Raw genomic sequence first — 22029 nt, forward strand, 5'->3', positions numbered from 1 at the left:
AAACAAAATGAGCAATGGTATGGCACAATTACAGCTCAGATTAGGACATGGAGGGACCTGAGAGGCACCATATCCAACCCCTTTCCTTTTACATGTGAGGAAATTAAGGTCTGGAAAGGTTAGGTGACTTGCTCAAGATGACAGGTCGTCTGGCCACAATCCAATGCATTTTTCGCTGCACCACATGGCCTCTCTATGAGTCTTGACCAAGGGCACTGGAAGCCTCAGAAAACTTGAACTTCTATTTTCTGAGTTTCTCATAAGTATAGGTTTAGAGCCTATTTGAGGAAGAGTCTAGGAGCTCTTAATGTTTCACTGTAGATGAAATTTGCTTATTTTACAACAGCAAAGTTTTAGTAAATGAAATAGAAACAAATCAACCACTTTGCCTTCTGGGCATTTTTGAAGGTCAGCTGTGTTCTTTATTTGTGCATTTTTATACTTCAAGAAGCCTTTTCTGTTTTGTACACACAAAGGGCTCTGGCCCGAGCAAGGAGCAGCAGCAACTGCAGCAGCTGACATTTTGGTAGAGCTTTAAGGTTTAAAAAATGATTTCCTCACATCAGCCCTGTGAGAGAGGTAGCTTGAGTATTATTATTCCCATTTTACAGAGAAGAAACTGAGGCCCAGAGAAATGGAGTAATTCTTGTCTGTGCAAGTAGTGAATGTTGGAGCCCAGACTCAAATCCAGGTCTTCTGTCTCAAGGTCCAGCAACACTCAGACACAGTCCCCGAGGAACTGCTACATGCTCACGGTTCATGATTCTGGGGGAAGGGAGACCGTTGAGCTTACTCACGGGGTTCCAGGTAGAGGAGTTTGGTGGTAAGTAAGGAAGCATCCTGAAGCATGTCTTTCAGGCCAGCCCCCAGCTCAGAGTGGGTTTTCATAATTGGTGAAGCTAATGAGTTTTTCTTTAAGGCTTTTAAAGGAGGGTCTTTCTTCTGGAGTCAGATTCCAGCATTTATACATGAGGTCATAGATGGAGGCTGGGCACTTTGTGGGGCGGAGCATCCGAAAGCCACCCAGGACTTTCATGTGAGCCTCATTATTGGACATCCCTAAGGAAGAAAAGGAAAACGAAAAGATAAGGGCCACAGATGGAGACTAAAGAATTTCTGGGCATAATGAATAATAATTACCTGTCTTCTTATAACACTACAAAAATCAGATGTTATTATCTCCATTTTATACATGAGATTAAGTCTAAGGGAGGTCAAATGAATTCCCCATGAGTCAGAGGTGGGATTTGGACCCAGGTTTTCCCCAATACTATGTCAAACCCTCAACTACTCCACATCATCTCTAACCTCTCTAGGAGAGTTTAAGATTGTTTGACATTCTCACTAGGGAGGATAATAGTGTTTTAATCACCCTTAGGCTTTGAGGCAAAACGAAAAACAAGAGGTTTTATATCTTCATAGCTAAGAAAGACCAGGAAAATAACATGCTATACATTAGACTCCAGTGCATCTGAGGTGAGCGCTGAGTCTACCAGACCTTTGGATCATAGGGCAAAAAAATCTTCCCTCTGCCTTTGGCTTACAGCCTTAGGGGTATCAGGGCCCAGAACTCACTTTTGCCTGCTGTTGATCTGTGGGAAATTGATCTACAGGGCAGGAAGGCAGCATTTGTTGCCAGTAGCCACAACAAAGCCACTAGTTTCCGTTCTGAAAGTGCCTAAAGTCAGCATATTAAGGCTGGCAGAGCCCAGGTCCCTGAGCTAATGTTCCTAAACTAATCTTTATTCCGTGGCTTTAGAATGAGTTTGTTGATAGAAGGGAGAGCAAGGAAACCAGCTGTGTATTAGGCTGTGCTTTAAGCTACCTAAAAGTATTTGGGAGAAAGTACACCAAGGACTAGGAAGTAATGGCTCTGCATCACAAAAACTGTGTCCTTGACAATATTTTCCGAGCTCTCCCCTATTCTCTTGGGCATGTCTATGTCAAAGAGGTTATGGGACCCCTGCAGTAAGCACTCATGGGACTCTGACATCTGCAATGTAGGACTATCTTCTCTACCACTATCCATCTGCTTTCCTTTGCCCTTCTGTTTATAGTTCAAAGAACATTATACCTGGATAAGGTATCTGTCCACCACTGAAAATTTCATGGAGAAGAATTCCAAAGGACCAGACATCAGATTTGGTTGAATAACATCCATAGGAGAGGGCTTCTGGTGCTGTCCATTTGTAGGGGATGTTGTGTGCATAGGAAAGGTAAATATCATCCTGTAAACACAGAAGTTTTGTTAGACAGGGAGGAAAGGACAACAGCTAACATTTATACAGCAACCAATATGTGCCAGGCACTGTCCTAACCACTTTACAAAAATTATCTCATTTGATCCTCACAATAACCCTGAGAGATAGGTGCTGTTATTACTTCTATTTTACAAATTGAGACCAACAGTGGTTAGATCACTTGCACAGAGTCAAACAGGTAGTAAATGTCTAAGGTCAAATTTGAATTCAGATCTTCCTGGCTCCAGACTAGGTATGCTATCCACTAGACCACCTAGCCAGCCCAGGATGTGCCTGGTCTCAGGGCAGGTGTCAAACTCTCAGAAATCCTACGTGAATTTTAATACTATAAAGACAGTTCAACTGTTCACAGCTGTTGAAATGGAATTTCCCCTAAAGAATGTTATTTGGCAAACATACTGTTGGGCCCACATGTCCCGCATTTTCCAATTGTTTAGAACTGCTATTCTAAACTACAGAGACCGGAGGGCTGACCTCTTATGCCACTGTTTATAAAGGATTATTTTTTCTGATACTTAGGAAAAATCAAATCTCTCAGTATTCCTTAAAAGCAGAAGAGACTACCTAGGTTTGGAAAGTAGAAAGGGAGAGCAGGATATATAGAAACTTACAAATTGTTAGGTTATCCACTGCCTAAGAGCAAGGCCTTTGTCCTAGCTATCTTTATGTCCTCAGTGCCTTGCATATAGTAGGTAATTAATAAGTGTTTAATGAACACTTGAATAAAGTCAAGAAAATTCCCCATTTGGCAGGAAGAGACTAGAGGCCATCCCATCCTCCCAATTCCTCAGCCTTTCCATATCACAATTTCCTCAACTGTAAAATTAAGGTGATAATAATGCTCAATTTACCTACTTGGTAGGGTTCATGTGGCAATCAAATGACACAAATTTTGTGAAATTCTTCACAAACATAAAAATAGTATCAATGTAAGTCAATGCTGTTTCCAGCATACCTTGGTGGGAAGAAGATTCCCAGGGCTTTCCAGACATTGAAGGGTCTTATGCTGATACTTATATGGGGTCAGCTAGTCTTCCTACATACAGATCTGGTCATGTCACTTCTCTCCTCAAATATCTTCTATGGCTCTTTATTGCCTACCAAGGGTAAAATTCAAAACTTTTGCCTGGCATCCAAGGTCCTCCATAATCACCACAGATGGTGGTGTCACACCACTTTTCCAGCCTTATCTCATGTTACTCCTTTTCAGGAATGCTATGTTCCAGGTAAACTGGACTCCTTACCACCTTCTGTTCGTGACACGTTTCCTCCTCTCCAACTCCTTGTTTCTTATGCCTAAACATTTTCCCTGTCAACCTCCTGACCCTAGCAGTAAGCCGGTAAATTCCTTTATTGTTGTTCAGTCGCTGAGTTATGTCCAATTCTTTGTAACCACATGGACCATATCATACCAGGCTCTTCTATCCTCTACTACCTCTTGAAGTCTGTCCAAGTTCATGTTCATGAGTAGGTAGGAATTTATTTTTTTCCTAGGTAAATTCCTGCCCATCTTTTAAAGACCAAATCAAATGGCACCCACTTAATGAAGCCTTCCATAATAGTTAGGAATGGCCGTTCCTCTCTGACTTCACAGAATACTTTATTCCTATTTCTCTAATGCACTTAGCTTGTGTTGTTTTGTATTAGAACTATTTCTCTATGTGTCATGCTCCTCTACTAACCTGAAATCCCATGAGTACAGGAATGATCTTCTCTGGAACAGTGAACAATACAGAGTAGGTGCTTCATAAAAGCTTATGGAATTGAATCAGTTCACTGAGGTGCATTGCACCAAGTGTGACAGTTTGAAAGAAGCCTGATTCTTGCCCTTGAGGAATTTACTATCTAGCTGAGCAGACAAAATGTGGAGGTCACAGAGGAGATAACTAGGCAGTTAGTTATATGTGTCAGAGGCCTGGAACAGATAATAAATACTGTAAGAAGTTGGTGGAGAGAGAAATCACTCTGTGCTGAAGAAGTTAAGAAAAACTTTACAGAAGGGGAAAAATGTGAACCAGTCTTTCAAGGTTGGGTAGAATTTTGAATGGGCATCTAGGTGGCAGAGTGGAGAGAGTACCAGGCCTAGAGTCAGGAAAACTCATCCTTCTGAGTTCAAATCTGGCCTCACACGCTTACTAGCTATGCAATCCTGCACAAGTCACTGTTTACCTCAGTTTCCTCATCTGTAAAATGAGCGGGAGAAGAAAATGGCTAACCACTGTAGTATGTTTGCCAAGAAAGCCCCAAATGGCCTCACAAAGAGTTGGACATGACTGGAATGACTGAACAACAGGAATTCTGAATAGGAAGGAGGACATTCCATTTGGAGTAAACAATGTGAGCCAGATCCTGGAGGTAAGAAAGTCTATGTAATATTTGGGAGACAATGAGGTAGTTCAGTTTGGTTGAAGCACAGAGTATCTACAGTGAAGAAGGAAGAGAGGAAGACAAAAAGATTACTGAGTTGTTCTCCAATGACTATGGCCAGGCTCCCTGACCCAGTTGGCCAGCACTATGGACAGCTACCCATCAGTTGGGAATCACGAGATCACTGATTTAGACCTGGAAAGGATCTTAGCAGTCAGCTGGTCTAACACCCTCATTTTAAAAATGAGGGACTCAAGTGATTTGCTCAAGGTCACACAGGTAGCAAAGTGGCTGGGCTGAGTTTTGAGCCAAGGTTCTTTGACTTGAAATACAGCATACTTTCCACTGTACTACATTGCCTGGAAGAGCTATAGTCATTTTCCCAATCATAAAATAAAGGAACTGAATCTCAACCCTTTCTCTCCTGAGTCAGCCTGATTCCTTATAGTACTGGTGTCTGGGTAGAGAATTAACATGCATATTATAATGAACAACATTGTATATATGAAGAACACAATTTGACCCTGAGTATAACCAAATTAGCAATAGAGGAAGGAGTCCTCTGGAGTAAGGTTTTCATGTATATATTGTGAACTGAAGTTTGAAATGAAGGCTTTGGCATCTGAAGATTTTACCTTGATAAGTCGGGCCAGCCCAAAGTCTCCCACTTTGCAGATGTTATTTTCCCCCACAAGGATGTTCCTGGCAGCCAGGTCTCGGTGAATATAATTCTGTGACTCAAGGTAGCACATGCCCTCTGATATTTGAGATGCTATGTCCACAAGCTCTGTGGTGGGCAATTTTGCCCCTTCAGGGTCTGTGAGAGATGAACAAGAAGGACTCCATTGCCAACCAGGTCAATCAAAAAAAAGAAAAAGGTGATGATAGGGAAGGGACAAAATACAGTAGAGGGGAAGAAGGTTGGAGTGAACTATTTATCATCTATACCAGTAGAGAGAACTTAAAAGATGGATAATTTTTAAATTCTGGCTAATTCAAAACTTACACTCTCTTAGGCTTTGTCATGCATTATAGAATTTCTATGAGGAGAACACTTACTTTGCTACCTTTCTCTTCATGGATCACAAAAACATGGGATCTTAGGATCATAAGATTTGGAATTTAGTTTTTATTTGGTCCAACCTCCTCATTTTACAGATAAAATTGAAACCCAGGGGAGTAAAGGAACTTGTCCAAGGTCACACATGTAGTTAGAATGTCAGAGTTAGAAGGTATCTTAAAATTATCCAGTCATTTTCTACCATCCCATTTGATAGATGAAGAAGCTGAGTCCCAGAATGGGGGATTGACTTGCTCAGGCCCAGTGGCAGAGTCAGGACTTAAACCCACGTCTAAGTTCACAGTCAGAAATCTTTTCCATGGGGCAGCTAGGTGTTGCAGTGGATAGAGCACCAGCCCTGGATTCAGGAGGACCTGAGTTCAAATCTGGCCTCAGACACATAACACTTACTAGCTGAGTGACCCTGGACAAGTCACTTAACCCCATTGCCTAACTGAGAAATAAATCTTTTCCATTCACCACACTCCCTACCTTTTTAGCTCAGGTTAGAGTTCTCTGAGCACATACTGTGAGGGAAACAGCAGCTGGAGAGACAGCCAGAGACAAGAGGACATTACTCCTGAGTTAAGTGGAAAGGTCATTCTCATGGGCCACCCTGTGTATTGTATCAGGCCCTGTTCTCCCATCTCTAGAGTTTGATAGGCCAAACCCTGGTCCATTGAATACCTCCTCCTGTTCTTACCTCGAAGGAGTTCCAGAAGGTTTCCTTTGGGCATCAGTTCAGTGATGATGTAGACAGGGTCCCCAAAGGAAGAGATAGCATACAAAGAGAGAATGTGTTTGTGGCGCAGCTTCTTCATGGCCTCAATCTCTGAGTAGAAGGTGTTGTGGTGCATCAGGTTATCTGCAGGAATAGAAATCCAGCCATGAAGTGAATTTATTTGAACCTCATGAATAAATGCTTTATACAGGGAAAAGGGAGAAGATTCCTTCTGGGCCAACCTCTTAGAAGCAATCCTGAATCAATGGGGATATTGCACTAGGTCCCATGAAAGAAGTAAGTCATAAGATTTAGAGCTAAAAGGAAACAGAGATTTACTCCAACACCTTCATCAGTCAACCAAACACTTATTAGGCACCTCCTATATACCAGGCACTATGGTAGATGCTGGGGATTTAAAAAACAAAACAAAAACCGGGAAGCAGTTTCTGCCCTGAAGGTTCTTACATCGGGAAACAAGATATAAACAGATAAATAACTCCCCCGTCTGAATCCATTTTGGACCTCCACTGTGGCTCAGCCATGCTGATTGATGAATGAGTGTCATTTCAACCAACCCATCCTATGGTCTGATGTGTTTCACATCCTGTATCTTCCACTGTCCATGTGTATAACCTGAGCCAACTTTCCACCTCTTAGACTGGGAACAGCAATCAGATCAATACTACCATAGTTTCCAGAAAGGTCCTGACAATCTATTGCCCTTGGGCTCGACTCACCATTCCCATGGTTCCCAAGGCCAAAATTCCTTCACTGGCCACCATGCTCATATGTATGTTGTCTACCACCATTAGAATATAAATGCCTTGAATAGAAAAATTGTCTAACTTTTGTATTGTGTCCCCAGCATCTAGTACAGTATCTGGAACATCATAGGCATTTAATGGTTTTTCATTCATTCACTCATTCGTTCATAAGTACGTACAAGATCACTTAAGGAGGGTGCTGGTATTACAAACAAAAGATATGAGGCTGAGCGAGGTGGCATGGGAGAAGAAGGGTCCTCCTTCTCTAAAAAAGATTTAAATAGATGTGGACTAGGCTAAAAGAAGAGAGATTGGCCTCCTGTCCCTGACTGAGAATATATGGGGTGGGGGTGAGAAGTGAGACCCCTTTAGACCCCAACAAGCACAGAGGGGACTGAGGGAAGTAGAGCCCTTCTACCTCCGATTAGATATGGATAAGGCAGAAAATTCAGGTGCAGAAGAGGCTCAGGAATACATATATAATTAAGAGATTGCTGGTAACCTTGAGGAAGAAATTTTAGTCAACTGGTTGGGTCAGAAGCCAGATTACAACAGATTGTGGAGTAGGAAGAAAGGAAGTGGAGGCAATAGAGAGGACTTTTCCTAGGAGCTTGGTTATCAAAAGGTGGTAAGATATGGGACGATAGTTTGAGAGGATGATAAAGTCAAATTAAGAGTTTTGAAGGAAGAAGGCAAACATTTATTCAGCAACTACAATGTGCCTAGCACTGTGATAAATGATTTTTATAAATATTATTTCATTTGATCTTCACAACAACCTTGGGAGGTAAGTGCTTTTATTATCCCCATTTTGCACTTGAAATTGGGGCAGACAGAGGTTAAGTGGCTTGACTGGCTCATCATCAGACAGCTAGTAAGTGTCTGAGATCAGATGTGAGCTCAGGTCATCCTGACTGTAGTCTCAGGACCCTATCCTCTGGGCCACTAGGATGCCTCTAAGGGAGATCTGGGTTTTAGTAGGCAAGAAAGGAGCCAATAGATAAGGGGAAATTGAAAATGAGAGCAAAATGATCAAAGGGATGAACTCTTAGAAGAGATAAGGTCAAGTAGAGGTTGCAAGTAGAGGTCTTTTTCTTAAATGTTCCCTGGAAGTTCTCTGACTTGGAGAAAGAAGTAAGAGGAATGGTGAGAACATGAGTGTGCAGAAGAATGCCATACCTAGGGAGTGATATCCACATGCAATTATAGAACAAATAGGAACCAAGGTTAAGTTGTGACCACCCAGCCAAGAAGAATGGTACTTACCCTTGGCAATGACCTTAATGGCCACTTTGACTTTCCCTTTCCAGTATCCTTCAAAGACTTCCCCGAAGTATCCTGAGCCCAGCTTCCTGGTCAGGCTAAATTCCTCCCTGGGTCTTTCCCAGTCATCCCAGTGAGGCAATGGTTTTGACTCATGCTATAGAAACATAGGAACAGGTTGGAGGCTGGTTACACCCAAGGGAGGAGAGCATGATTAAGAACTTACTCTAAGCTAGCTGAGCAGGATGAATAGATTCATCCTTGGACTCCTCTGAAACCAAGAATTATAATTTAAAGCTGGAAAATCCCTTAGATATCATCTAGGACACTTCACACCCCTACTTTATAGATGAAAAAATTTGAAGCCCAGAGAAGACAGATGACTTGCTCAAAGACACACAGGTAGCAAGTAGTAGAATCAGGCCTGGAACACAGGTTCACAAATTTTAATTCAACATTTCTGACACCACACCATGGAACAAGCCCATTCAATAAACATTTGCTGAGCCCTCCCATATGTTCACCCTTACAGAAGGGGACAAAGGAGACAGCTTCCATATCAATTATCAAGGGCCACCATTAGTTATCTCATCTGGGCAGTATTTTTTGATTTGAGGAGTTATCACGCGGCCTAAATTTACCATAACAATCTGGTCTGACTTTGGAATAGGTTCTTAACATACTACCATAGCCTCCCAGAAGTATATCATTCCCTTAGCAAGTGAGCAGGCCAAGTCCGTAGAGGACCACACATAATAGGCACCTAATAATTTATATTTTTATTCTCTCTATGGTTTATCCCTTAGTGATCAGTTCCCATGGGTTTAATTTTCTTAATGCTGATGATTCCCAAATCAATATAGAGAGTCTTAATCTCTTTCCTGAACTCTAGTCCTGAAATACCAATTGTCTGCTAGATATCTCCTTATGGATGTTCCATAGGCAACTCAAATTCAAGGTGGCCAAAAGGGAACTTCTCATATTTCTACCTGAACCCCTTTTTCCTCTAAGCCTTCCTATTTCTAATGAAGGAACCAGCAGCCTTCCACCTACCCAGTTTGAAAACCTTAGAGTTATCCTTAACTTCTCCCTCACACGAAACATCCAATTGGTTTCTGATTTGTCAATTCTACCTCCACACCATCTTTGGAGGTGTAGTATAGTGGGTAGAGCACTGGACTTGAAGTCAGAAAGACTTCTGTTCATATCCCACCTCAGATGAGCCACATGACCCTGAGCAAGTCATTGAAATCTTCTTAGGGAATTCCCTCAATGTCTTCTAGGGTCTCATCCAACTCTAAATCTATTAATCTAGAATCTTTCATCTGTTCCCTTCTCTCCACTCACAAGCCACCATTCCAGTTCACATCCTCATCACCCCTGCAATGGATTATTTATTGCAGTTGCTTCCTAATTGGTTTCACTGCTTCCAGTCTTTCCCTGCTCATTTCCATTCTGTTGCCAAAGGAATTATTCCAAGTCACACCTTTACTCATAAATATTCAATGGCTTCCTATTGCCTGTAAGATAAAATATTAAATCCTTGGCTTTGCATTTAAGTCTCTTTACTATCTGACTTCCACCTACCTTCTTTCCAGCTAAAGCTGGAAAATAAAAATAAATTTCATATTACTCCCCTTTGTACTCCCTCCATTCTGTTCAAACTATTGGCCTGCACGTGACATTCCTTCTCTGGCCTCTGTGCCTTTTTCTCAAGTTGTATCCCATGTGTGCAATCCTCACCTTTGCCTCTTAGGAGCCCTAGCTTCCTTCAAAATACAGGTTATGTGTAACCTCTTATTCAAGACCTTCCTGAGCCACCTCACCACTACCACCCCAACCCCCTTTTGAAACTACTTCATATTTTCTTATCTGTCTACATGTTGTGGGAAGCTGGGTGGCGTAGTAGATAGAGCTCTGGGCCAGGAGTAAGGAAGACCCATTTTCCTGAATTCAGATCTGGACCCAGATACTTACTAGCTGTGTGACCATGGGCAAACCCTGTTTGCCTCAATTTCCTCATCTGTAAAATGAGCTGGAGAGGAAATGAATGGCAAACCACTCCAGTATCATTGCCAAGAAAACCTCAAATGGGGTCACAAAGAGTTGGAAGAGACTGAAAAATGACTCAACAACTATATGTGGTAGAATCTATGTACCCCACCCTAATAGAAGGAGGGCAAGACAGCTTTGCTTTTATCATTGTGTCTCCAGCACCATTCAAAATGCTTTGTACTTCACAGGCACTTAAAAACTATTTGCTGCATAGAATTGATGTTTACTTACATAAACTTCCAAATTAAGGTTGCTCCCTAGCAAAATGAAAGAACAAGGTTATACTAGAGACCCCTAATCTACCCCCAGCTTTGGGTAACTACTTATTCTTAGACTTTTCTCTCCAGATGTTCCTGAAGAGTCTATCTCTAGTAATGGAATAATAATAATAACTCACATTTCTATAGCACCTACTAAGTGCCAGACACTGTGCTAAATGGGTTCCTTAAGCACAACTCTCAGGAAAAGAGAGCCCTCGTGCTCCATTACTCACCACCAGTATTGAAAAGCAGCTCAGAAGATGCCTCACTTGGGTACAAAAGGAGATCCCTGCTGAGTTTGAGAATCGAATTCTAAATAAATCAACATGCTGATTCTTCCACCCACCCCTATGCTCCTTCCACATGAGGCCCTAGTCTACGGATCCCACCAGAGTCCTAAAATGAGAGAGGAGAGGTGGTCTTTCAATGGTCCCCAGGCTAAGTGAAAGATGAAGACTAACATTCTGGGAGTCCTCTCACTGCACATGTCCCAGTTCTTCCTTTGCTCCAAGACAGTCTTGTGCCATGAAGATCCCCTTGGCCGTCCCAATACAATTCCCACATCCCCTTTCCAAGAGCCTTAAAGACCAGCTGATTCTAGATTTCTCTCTGCATTTGACAAATTTTATTGAGAAAAGATCTTGCATGGTTACAGTAGGTGAGACTTATAACAAAACCAAACAAAAAATTCACCAACACAAGACACAAAACAGTTTAAGAATCAGGTGGGAGCAGGGGAGGGTTGGTGGTGGAAAGTACGCCTCAGGAAAAGTTTGCAAATCTAGCTGGACTGACTGAGGGACTGTGACACGATGGCTAAGCTTGGAGGCAAATGGTTTACCATAAAAGTTCTCAAAGTGCCAAAAGCCCATTCTGGATATTCATAGCCTGGCAGGGGGAGGTGGTACTCCCAGTCAAGACTTGGAACAGAATCCTGATCCAGACCTCAATTTACCTTCCAGCAGGGTGTGGTGAGCCTCAGGCCGTGGGACAGAGTCTTACTTTTGTGATACTGCACTAGGCCAGCAAGATCAGGGAAGGACACAGCTGAATTCATGTGGTATCTTCCCTCAGCATTCCTCCAAATCTTGTAGTGTCTCACAATGTGGTTGTCCCGAACTGTGAAATCCGGGAGAGGGAAAAGCAGAAGAAAAGTAGAAGAAAATGACATAACAGTCGTTCTTGAATATTAGAGAGCTCCCCAAATCCAGGACTGGCAGACAAGCACAGATTCAAACCAGTGCCCATAGGGGCTGCATATTTTTCAAAGGGAGTGTATTTCGTATCCATAAAGGGAAAGGCTTTTCATTTTCTGTGTCCAGAAATGTGGAAGAGGTTGCAGCTTCTCTCGCAGGTTCTGTATGAATTGGAAAATTACTTAGCCCCTCCTTCTCATTTTCAGATTGCAAATATATTTTGGTTCATATCTTCTTCATCAGAATGCTACGAGGCAAAGTGATTGTAAGCTCTAAGAGGGCAGGGCCAATATCTCAGGGAAGATTCCATCTCCCACCTAGCTGCTAAATTGATATCCCTAAAATACAGATCTGATTATGTCACCCCCTACTAAAAAAAAAAATCAATGATTCCCACTGGCTTCCTATTGTCTCTATGATAAAATACAAAATTCTCAGCTTGGCACAATCTGACTTCTACTTATCTTTCCAGTCTTAATTCATATTAAGTACACCTTTCTATTCCTTCTCTATTCCTTTCAATCTGGCTTGCTAACGGTCCTTTGCGCATGACATTCTATCTTCTGCCTTTTTGACTTCCCACAAATAGTTTCTCATGCCTGTTCTCTGACCTCCCAGATTCCTTAGCTTCCTTCAAGCACAGCTTTTGCACTTCCTGTAATCCTTTGTATTAATTTGATTTTGAATATGAGTTAACCATGGGAGATGCCATAGCTTCCCTAGAATTTTGTTATTGTTCAGTCATTTTCAGTCATGTCTGACTCTGTGACCCCATTTGGGGTTTTCTAGGCAAAGATACTGGCGTAGTTTGCCATTTCCTTCTCTGATTCATTTTGCAGATGAAACTGAGGCAAACAGGATTAAGTGACTTGTCCAGGGTCACACAGTTAGTAAGTGTCTGAGGCCACATTTGAACTCAGGAAGATAACCTTGTCTGCCTCCAGGTCCAGTGCTCTGTCACCACCTAGCTGCCCTTCCTAGAATTTAGGGAATGCTCAACATATTTGATCAAGGCTAAAACAACAGCCTAGATCTCAAGCATTTTGTGTTTTAATTCACAGAAACTTAAAATGAGCATAGATCCAGAGGATCGAGACCTCAGAGGTCATCAATCAAGCAAACATTTAGTAGATATTTCCTACGTGCCAGGTACTGGTTCAGTGCTAGAGACACAAAGAAAGAGCAAAAATAGTCTCTGTGGGGGCAGCTAGGTGGCACAGTGGATAGAGCACCGGCCCTGGAGTCAGGAGGACCTGAGTTCAAATCTGACCTCAGAGACATTACACTTACTAGCTGTGTGACCTGGGCAAGTGACTTAACCCCAATTGCCTCACCAAAAAAAAAATAGTCTCTGTATTCAAGAATCTTACATTCTAATGGAGGGGGACAACATATGTAAATCAGGACATAGAAGATAAATAGAGAATAGATAGATAGTAATCTTAGCAAGGGTGGCATTAGCAGCTGGGAAGACCAGAAAAAGCCTTCTGGAGGAGGTAGCGCTTGATCTGAGTCTTAAAGAATTAGGGATTCTAAGAAGTTGGGAGGGAGAACATTTTATTCATGGGAAGCAGCCACTGCAAAGGTTTGGAGTCTAAAGATGTAGTGTCATGTTCACGAAATAGCAAGGTGGCAAACATGGCTGGATAGCAGAATAGTGAAGGGTAGGATGTAAGAAGATTGGAAAGGGAAGATAAGGCCAGGTAGTAAAGAGCTTCAAATGCCAAACAGATGATTTTACACTTAGTTCTAAAGGTAATAGAGAACCACTGGAGTTTATTGATCAGCTAGCTGACATGGTCAGACCCGAATTTTAGGAAAATCACTTTGCCAACTGAGCAGAAGATGGATTGGAGTGAGGAGATATCTGCAGAAGAGAAAACAATTTTAAGGTTGTTGCAACAGTCCAAGGGCCTGAACTAATGTTGTGGCTGTGTGAGCACAGAGAAGGGGACATGTGTGAGAGATATTGTAGAGGAAGAAATTACAAGATTTGCCAATAGATTTTTGGTTGGGAGGGAGTGGTGAGAGAAAGTGAGGAGTTGAGGATGACACCTAGGTCAAAAACCTGGGTGCCTGGGAGAAAGGTGGTCTTCCTTGACAGTACAAGGGAAGTTCAGAAGAGAGGAAAGGGTTTAGGGGAAAGAAAATTAATTATGTTTTGGACATGAGTTTGAGATGTCTATAAGGTATTTCATAGTTAATATAGTTGATATAGGAATATTGCTCAGGAGAGAACCTAAGACAGGACATATAGAATCATCTACATAGAGATGATCATTGAACCCTTGGAAGATGATGAGATCAATACACGATACAGTATAGAGGAAAAAAGAGAACAGGACCCAGGGCAGAACCTTGGGGGACACCTACCTTTAGTAGGCTTGACAAGGGTGAAGATACAAGAGAAGAGACTGAAAAAGGAGCAATTAGGCAGGTAAGATGGGCACCAGGAAAGAATAATGTCATGAAAGCCCAGAGATGAAACAGTATCCAGGAGGAAAAGATGGTCAACAGTATCAAATGCTGCAGGAAGGCTAAGAAGGACCAGGGTCAAGATTTACAATTGGTAACTTGGACAGTCAGAGGAGTTTCATCTGAATGATGAAATTGAATGCCAGATTACAAAAGGCTTAAAAGGGAGTGAGAGGAAAGGAAGTGGAAACAGCTGCTGTAGATTGCTTTTTCAAGGAGTTTAGAGGAGATAGAAGAGATGGTAGCTAGTAAACATGGCATCATCTAGTAAGGGTTTTTAAAGGATAGGAGAGATTGGGGAAAGTTTGTAGGTAGCAAAGGAGCCAGTAGATAGGCATAGATGTTAGATTAGAGAGTGGGAATGTTGGTGATGGTAATTTACTGGATAAGATAGGAGGGGAGGAGATCAAGGAAGCATGTAGTACATTTATCCTTTGCAAATAGAACAGCGACCTCATCATCTCATCCTGGAATAAAGGAAGAGATAATGGTCGGTGCCATTAGAGAGATGAGATCAAGAAGGGAAGAGAGAAGGAGCTCTCAGCAAATGACCTCAATTTTTTTTTCCAGTGAACTGTGAGTAGAAGTCCTTAGGAGATAAGATGTAGAGAGGGAGCTTAAAGACAAAAGAAAAGGTTTGGAACCACCACTAGTGTGGTGAGTGGGGATAGGGAAACAATTAGGGAGGAGTAGTAACATTGCCTTGATGCTCCTGAGGCCCAGTTGAAATTAACTAGCAAACATGATGTATGGTAGCCCCAGTCAACAGGGTTTCATTACTTTCTCCAGTTCCCTCTCTCTTTTTTTTTTTTTTTTGGTGAGGCAATCAGGGTTAAGTGACTTGCCCAGGGTCACACAGCTAGTAAGTTTCTGAGGCCCGATTTGAACTTGGGTCCTCCTGACTCCAAGGCTGGAGTTCTATCCACTGAGCCACTTAGCTGCCCTTCTCCAGTTCTACCTCAATGACCTCAGTCATCTAGTCCAACCCCCTCATTTTATAAATGAGGAAACTGAGGCTAAAGGAAGTAAGAAGACTTGTCCAAGTTCACAGATGTATTAAATGGAAAAATCAGGATTTGAACTTTGGTCCCTGACTCCAAATCTTACATTGCAATATGAGACTCATAGACTGTTAGATCTGGAAGAGATACAGAGGAGGAAACTGAGGCTCAGAACATTGGAATAATTTGCATAAAATCACATGGCTTGGAAGTGACAGAGCCAAGATTCAAATTGCCCAAGCCCAATACCATGTTAAGGTAGCCCAGCTGGTCTTGGGAAACGTCCTAGATTTTGCCATTAGTGAGAGGGAGAAGGATCCTCCATGATCAAGGTGAGATGTCCCATTAAGGGGGGAGGGCATAAGGATGTAGAAGGAGAGGTAAATTGTGGCAGTGAGGGTGTCCCGGGTCAACAGACAAATAGTAAGTCCAAATAAAATTTTGCAGACTTTCAGAGGGAAGTCAGCAAGTCAGTGGCCTATTCTATTGGAAAATGAAGACAGTTTTACCTGAGAGAACATAGTCTGCTCCTGTCTTCTCACTGATCCTGATGAGGAAGGTGCCAGTTCCATTCTCTTCTGCAAGGAGCCTATGCAAAGCTTCTGAACGAGAGATCTGCCCAAAAAACCATCTGCAAGAAAGAAATAAAAATAGAGTGTCCTAAAACCAAATCCTCAGGTCCTGGTCCACAGAAAGGCCATTTGTGCTCCCTCTGAGTGAAGACTCTCTTATCCTTCATTCATTGTATTCATTCATAGAATGACTTACAACGATAAAACAACAGCCCAGAAGCAACCCTAGAGTCTTACAGGGTAGCAGGGGCAGCAGCAGTGGCCCTGTCTGGAGAAGTTGTAACGTCAATTCAATTTAATTTAATCAATATTTATTAAGCCTTTATTGTTCACCACTGGTCACCCAATTCTGCCCTTGGCCTGAGTCGGCCCCAGGAATAGTACCACATAGAGTGATTTCTACCCATCCCCTTCACTCCCTTCTACTCCATATAAGCTGAAACAGCAAGGCTACATTAGGGCAGAGCTAGGGAGGAAGGAAAACTTGAGTAACATTAAATAATTACCCAAGAACCATATAACTCCTGGAATAGATTATACTTTAAAGGGAAGTGATTGAAAAGCTATAGGAATAAGTTATCAAAGATTGTAAGGGGGAAAATAAGACCTTTAGCACAGAATCAGTGAGATAGGGACAGTAAGGGGAAGTAAAATGTCATAAAAGTGCTCCTGACACATGGGGTTTGGGACTTGGAGGTGGAGAGGGGAGAGCATTAATATGTATACTCTCTGACTATGGGAGTGTTGCTTTCTTAGTTACTAACCCCTTAAGACACATCACCAGTCTTGAAGTCTTAGGAATAACCCCAAAGTATGATTTTGGACCATGAGCTAGGGAAAATATACTGCCATGGTTTTATGGTCTTAACACATTCATCCCACCAACCTTTTTTTTTTCCTTTTGGAGAGACAATCAGGGTTAAGTGACTTGCCCAGGGTCACACAGCTAGTAAGTGTCAAGTGTCTGAGGCCCAATTTGAACTCGGGTCTTCCTGACTCCAAAGCCAGAGCTCTATCCACTGTGCCACCTAGCTGCCCCTCCACCAACCTTTTAACTGCTTCTGCTACCTCCTTGATCTCTGGATGGTACTTCCTGCACAGTTGTTCAGCTTTTATCTCCAGGCCAGTTTCATGGAAACTTCTGCCTTCATACGAACATCCCTACGCCCTGAGAGTGGAAGGCATTCAACGAAATTTCTAGGAGCTTTGTTCTCAAACTGAGAAAGTGAGTTTCTTTCATAAATGTTCAGCTGGCTCAAATGTTAAAGAAAACAAATGATGCCAAGGGGGTTGTAAAGAAGTCATAACTCAGGTCATCGGTGTTCTTTGAGTATACATACTCACTAGTGGAGACTGCAGTAGAGGAGAATGGGAAAGGAAGAAGGAAACTTATTTTGTTCCAAGGAATCATCTCCAAAGCATAATTACCGGCTGTGAAATTACATAACACAAATGCCCAGCTGCTCATTTTCTAATTAATTTGGATATACTTGAGGGCAGTCGTGTAGCTGGGCCACCATCTTCCATCAGCTTGTTACTGTCAGTGGCCACTGGCTCCTCAGAAGTTCTGAAGAAGCCACGTAGGAGGGGAAAACCCAGGAGAGGACACCCACCTGCACAGCTGTCTGTATTTGGCAACACAGCCTTCTCCACCCTGCTCCTCCACCCTACAGAGCTGGAAGGTGTTGCAACACTACTTCCCTCCCCCACTAACTACGTTGAGATTCCAGTTTGTGTCCTTCTTTCTCTGCACTTTGAAAAGTCAATTCAGGATTTCTCTCTACCCAAAGCTGCCCCTAATCACCCACTCAGAAATTAGTACCAACTAATTCTGTCTTGTCCTTCCCCTGGGCCACCATGGCTGAATGACAATAGAGTGGGGCTAGTGGCTTACCCATTCTTCTCTGAACAAGGAATTCCCAAAGCTCATAACCCCATCTCCTCTCAGCCCAAAATACAAAACTATAAGCAACTAACTAAGGCCTAAAAGAATCAGACCTTCCTCTACTTTGCACGGTGAAATATATGACTTTAACATGGAGCCTTGTCTTTGGTTCAGAGAGGTTAAGTGATTTGTCTATGGTCACACTGTTAGTAAATATCAGAGGTAGGATTTGAACCCAGCTCTTCCTAGTTCCAGATCCAGCATCTAGTATATGATATTGCCTCTTGTGAAAAAGACAGTCAGGCTTTTTTTTTTAAACCTTCATTCCTGTTTGTGCCAAAGAGGATTGGGCTGCAGACAAATCAGTAATGATACTACAGCGATAACTTTAATGAATTTGTTTGGCCATTACAATTGTTTAAGCTGCCTGCTGAGGCAAAGAGGAGTCATAATCTATACTGATGAAGGGAGAGCCCAGGCTAGTGAAATCACAGCTCTTTGAGGTACCGACAGTGGTGCCAAGTATTGTGCAGCAACATACACAGTAATTCCTTGGGATGGCAGAAAGTAACCAAGAAGAATAGCAAACTAGCTAACCCTGTGATGCCTGAACCTTTTTCTACTTGGGGTGGAAATACTCCCACCCCACCATATACTCACCACCTTCAAAAAACCCTCCTCCCTACATGCCAAGGAAGGTCCCGTAGGTTACTACAACTACTTTTAGGTTTTCTCTGGCTTTTCCTTTAAGATACTCCAGGATTTTTAGTGGGACCTGATCCACTTCTCTGGGATTGGTAGTTATGGAAACCAAGCACTTGCTCTGGAATGAGAAGGCCTGAGTTCAAATTTTCCTCTGATGTTTACTACCTATGTGACCTATGTTTACTACCTCCCTGAAACTCAGTTTCCTCATCTAGAAAATAGCCTTTCAAGCACTACATCTATGATCTTATGATCCTAAGCCACATTTGCCAATGCTAAAGGAGTAACTAAGGACCCTACTGGAAGCTACTTCCCAGAATGGGATCCACAAGCAACAAATGTGACATTCCAAGAGATGAATGAGTCCAGGCTCCTTCCCTCAGTTGGCTCTTACTTACGGTTCTGTCTCCATCGTCTCTCGTTCAGCTAAGTAATTGTGAGGGACATAGCCTTCACCCAGGCTCCTTCCAGCAGCATCAAGTTTTGTTGCTTTCCACCAATCTTCCTTCTTCTCTGTTATGTGAAAAACGTCCCCAGCCTGAAAGCTCAGCTCATCTTCCGTCCGTGCCTCAAAGTCCCAGAGACTAACGTAGAGGTACTTGGGACCCAAGTGTGAAAGACTTGTTGAATCCATGTTGAGAGGCGCTTCAGGATTCAGACTCTGGAATCCTCCTTTCTCTCAGGAAAGTGTCATTCAGAACCATTACTCATCCCCTGGGAACTTTAAATATTTTGACATCGGAGACTTGGCCCAGTTGATCTCTGGACCTCACCCTGACAGAACATCTCAACTAGAAGTAAGTGATTGCCACCAACCTGCTGGGCTCTCCCACAAAAGCTGCACCACTTCATTCTCACTTCAGTGGCAACCTGCCCTGTGAGCCACTCCCCTGCTGATACATGACAACAGCAGAACCCCAACTAGACTATTGCCTTGTCATTAAGGTCCCTGGAAAACATATCAACTCTGAGCCAGGACTCGCTCCCCACGCTCACTCACACCACTCCCTGACCTCACTACCTTATGCATAGATGAACCTGAAAGGGATATTTCCATCCTACAGTTTTTATTAGATTATTGTTTTTCTTTTCTTTCTGGTCTAAAGTCACTTCTAAATAGTAAGACCAGATATGGAGAGGGAAGAGAAGGAAGCCAGGGATTGAGAAAAGGAACAGGCAAATGAGGGACCAGTCAACAAGGCAATAGGGAAAGAGATAGATGAGAGTTAAGGCAGACAGAGGAACAAAAGGAATTGGATACTAGGTGTGTCACTTCAGAGGACAACAACCTCAAAGCAATGAACTTATTGCATTCCTCCTTAAGCTGCTCCTCTCTGGGCACTATGGAAGATGCCACTTGGAGGACTGTCATTTTCAGTGATTCATGTTAAGTCATCTCTGAAGCTTCACCAAAACCTGGTGAGTGACCAGGGAAAGGCAGATGATGAGTCAAAAGATAGGAAAGTCAGCACTCATGGTCTGATAAACCTGCCTTCATTCACTCCCAAAGCTGCCATCCAAGTCTTGCCCTCTTTTTCTGGAACAGGATACATACCTATTCTACCTGCTAGTCTGTTCAGTCCAGTCCTGTCACCTTCCCTCCCTCCATACAACCTTTTGGTTACTGATAGCACATTTCAGGCTTTCACTCTTCACTATATAAAATCAGAAAAACAAAATGGACCTTTCCAACTATAAAGCACTGCCATTAAATATTTGTTTGACTTTAAGAAGGTCATTTCACCTCTTTTGGTCTTAGTTTCCTTGTTTATAAAGTAAGGGGGCTGAAACTGATGATCTCAATGATCCCTTCCATTTCTTTTGGGGGTTTTTGAGGGGTGGGGGAAGGGAAGGCAATCGGGGTTAAGTGATTTGCCCAGGATCACTTAAGTATCTAAGTATCAGTAAGTATCTAAGGCCAGATTTGAACTCAGGTCCTCCTGACTTCAGGGCTGGTGGCTCTATCCACTGTGCCACCTAGCTGCCCCAAGCCCTTTTCATTTCCAAGTCCTATGATTCTACACAATTTAAGAACCTTTTATGAACAAGAATAGTTTGTTAGCATTTAAGAAGGGAAGTGATTATTATTTCCCCACTTCAATTCTTTCCTCCATATAGCTGCCAAAGTGACTTTTCCTAAAACACAGGTCTGACTATGTCACTGTCTACTCAATAAACTCCAGTGGCTCCTTATTACCTCTAGGATCAAATATAAACTCCCCAATTTGGTATTTAAAGCACTTCACAACCTGGTCCCAATCTACCTTTTTAGCCTATTATATGTTACTCTCATTCATACACTTCATGACCTAGTCAAACTGGATTTCTTACTGTTCCTCATACCCAACACTCCATCTATCATCTCTGTGCCTTGACAATGGCTGTCCCCCATGACTGGATTGCACTTCTTCCTCATGCCTGTCTCTTAGAATCCCTAGTTTCCTCTAAAGCCCAAGTTTCCTCAAGCACCACCTTCTTTATTAAAGCTTTCTTGATTCCCCCTTCAAAAGTCTTTGTGTCTCTTTTGTACATATTCTGCAAATGCCTATTTTTGCACGTGTTGTATCCCCATTTATAGAATGTAAGTTCTTGTGGCTGGGACTTTTGTTTTTGTATCCTCAGAGACTAATGCAATGACTGGCTCACCTCAGACACTTAATAAACGTTTTTTGGTTGATTGAGTCATTGACTGAGTAAAGGTCAGCATGGTTTCATCAAGACAGTTTCATTTCAAGCTAACCTTTCCTTTTTTAACAGCATTACTAAATTGCTGGTAGATCAAAGAAATGGAACCAACATCACAAAGTCTTTCAAAGCTATCACTGTGGATAAGACAGAAAGTTGGGGGCAACATGATTGAATAAGTAGAGGCCCAACATGTAGATGGAATTAAGACAGATAATACTGCCTGCCTGCCCTCTCCCCCCATGAAAAGGATCTATCAGCTGATATAGTTAACCATACCCTAAAGGAGCCTCCCCCTATACTGAAGCACTTACCCCCTCCCTAGGCATAGGAGGAAGAAAAGTGTTTCCCCTGAATCTTCTCTTCTACAAGTTAAGTATCAGCGGTTCCTTAAATTGATCCCTATAATTCATGAAATCAGAAAGAGAAATACACAACCTGTGCTTCAGCTGCTTTTAAAATCATGGAAGGGAAAGATAAATTTTCCTTCAGTAAGTATGTCATATACTCTAAACTTAGATGTTTACTGCTTTTATGATCCTAGGAAAATCACTCTGCCTCAATTTCCTCAAAGGTAAAATGTGTACCATACCAGAACCTACCTCCCAGGGTAGTTGTGAAGACTAAGCAAAATAATATTTGTAAAGTTTGTTTCCTTCTTTCCTTCTCTCCTTCCTTCTTAGCTTAACTCCTAAGTAAAAATAAACTTCTCTCTAGCTTGAAATCTCTCCTCCAGTCCTTTGTTTCCTATATCTG

At 42.3% G+C, this 22029-nt stretch overlaps 1 protein-coding gene across 1 annotated transcript; it reads right to left on the reverse strand.

Moving 5' to 3' along the window:
• Positions 1 to 826: 826 nt before the first annotated feature.
• Positions 827 to 19222, reverse strand: PTK6 (protein tyrosine kinase 6). The gene is made up of 8 exons (XM_020981586.2): positions 18987 to 19222; positions 15936 to 16057; positions 11710 to 11873; positions 8443 to 8596; positions 6392 to 6553; positions 5264 to 5445; positions 2075 to 2228; positions 827 to 1059 (listed from the first exon to the last, which is right to left on the reverse strand). Exons 1-8 carry the CDS (start codon positions 19220 to 19222, stop codon positions 872 to 874), a joined length of 1362 nt encoding a protein of 453 aa, XP_020837245.1. The 3' UTR covers positions 827 to 871.
• Positions 19223 to 22029: the final 2807 nt, after the last annotated feature.

Source organism: Phascolarctos cinereus, unplaced genomic scaffold (assembly GCF_003287225.1).
Source record: "Phascolarctos cinereus isolate Bilbo 61053 unplaced genomic scaffold, phaCin_HiC Scaffold_2;HRSCAF=192, whole genome shotgun sequence".
NCBI classification, from domain to species: domain Eukaryota; kingdom Metazoa; phylum Chordata; class Mammalia; order Diprotodontia; family Phascolarctidae; genus Phascolarctos; species Phascolarctos cinereus.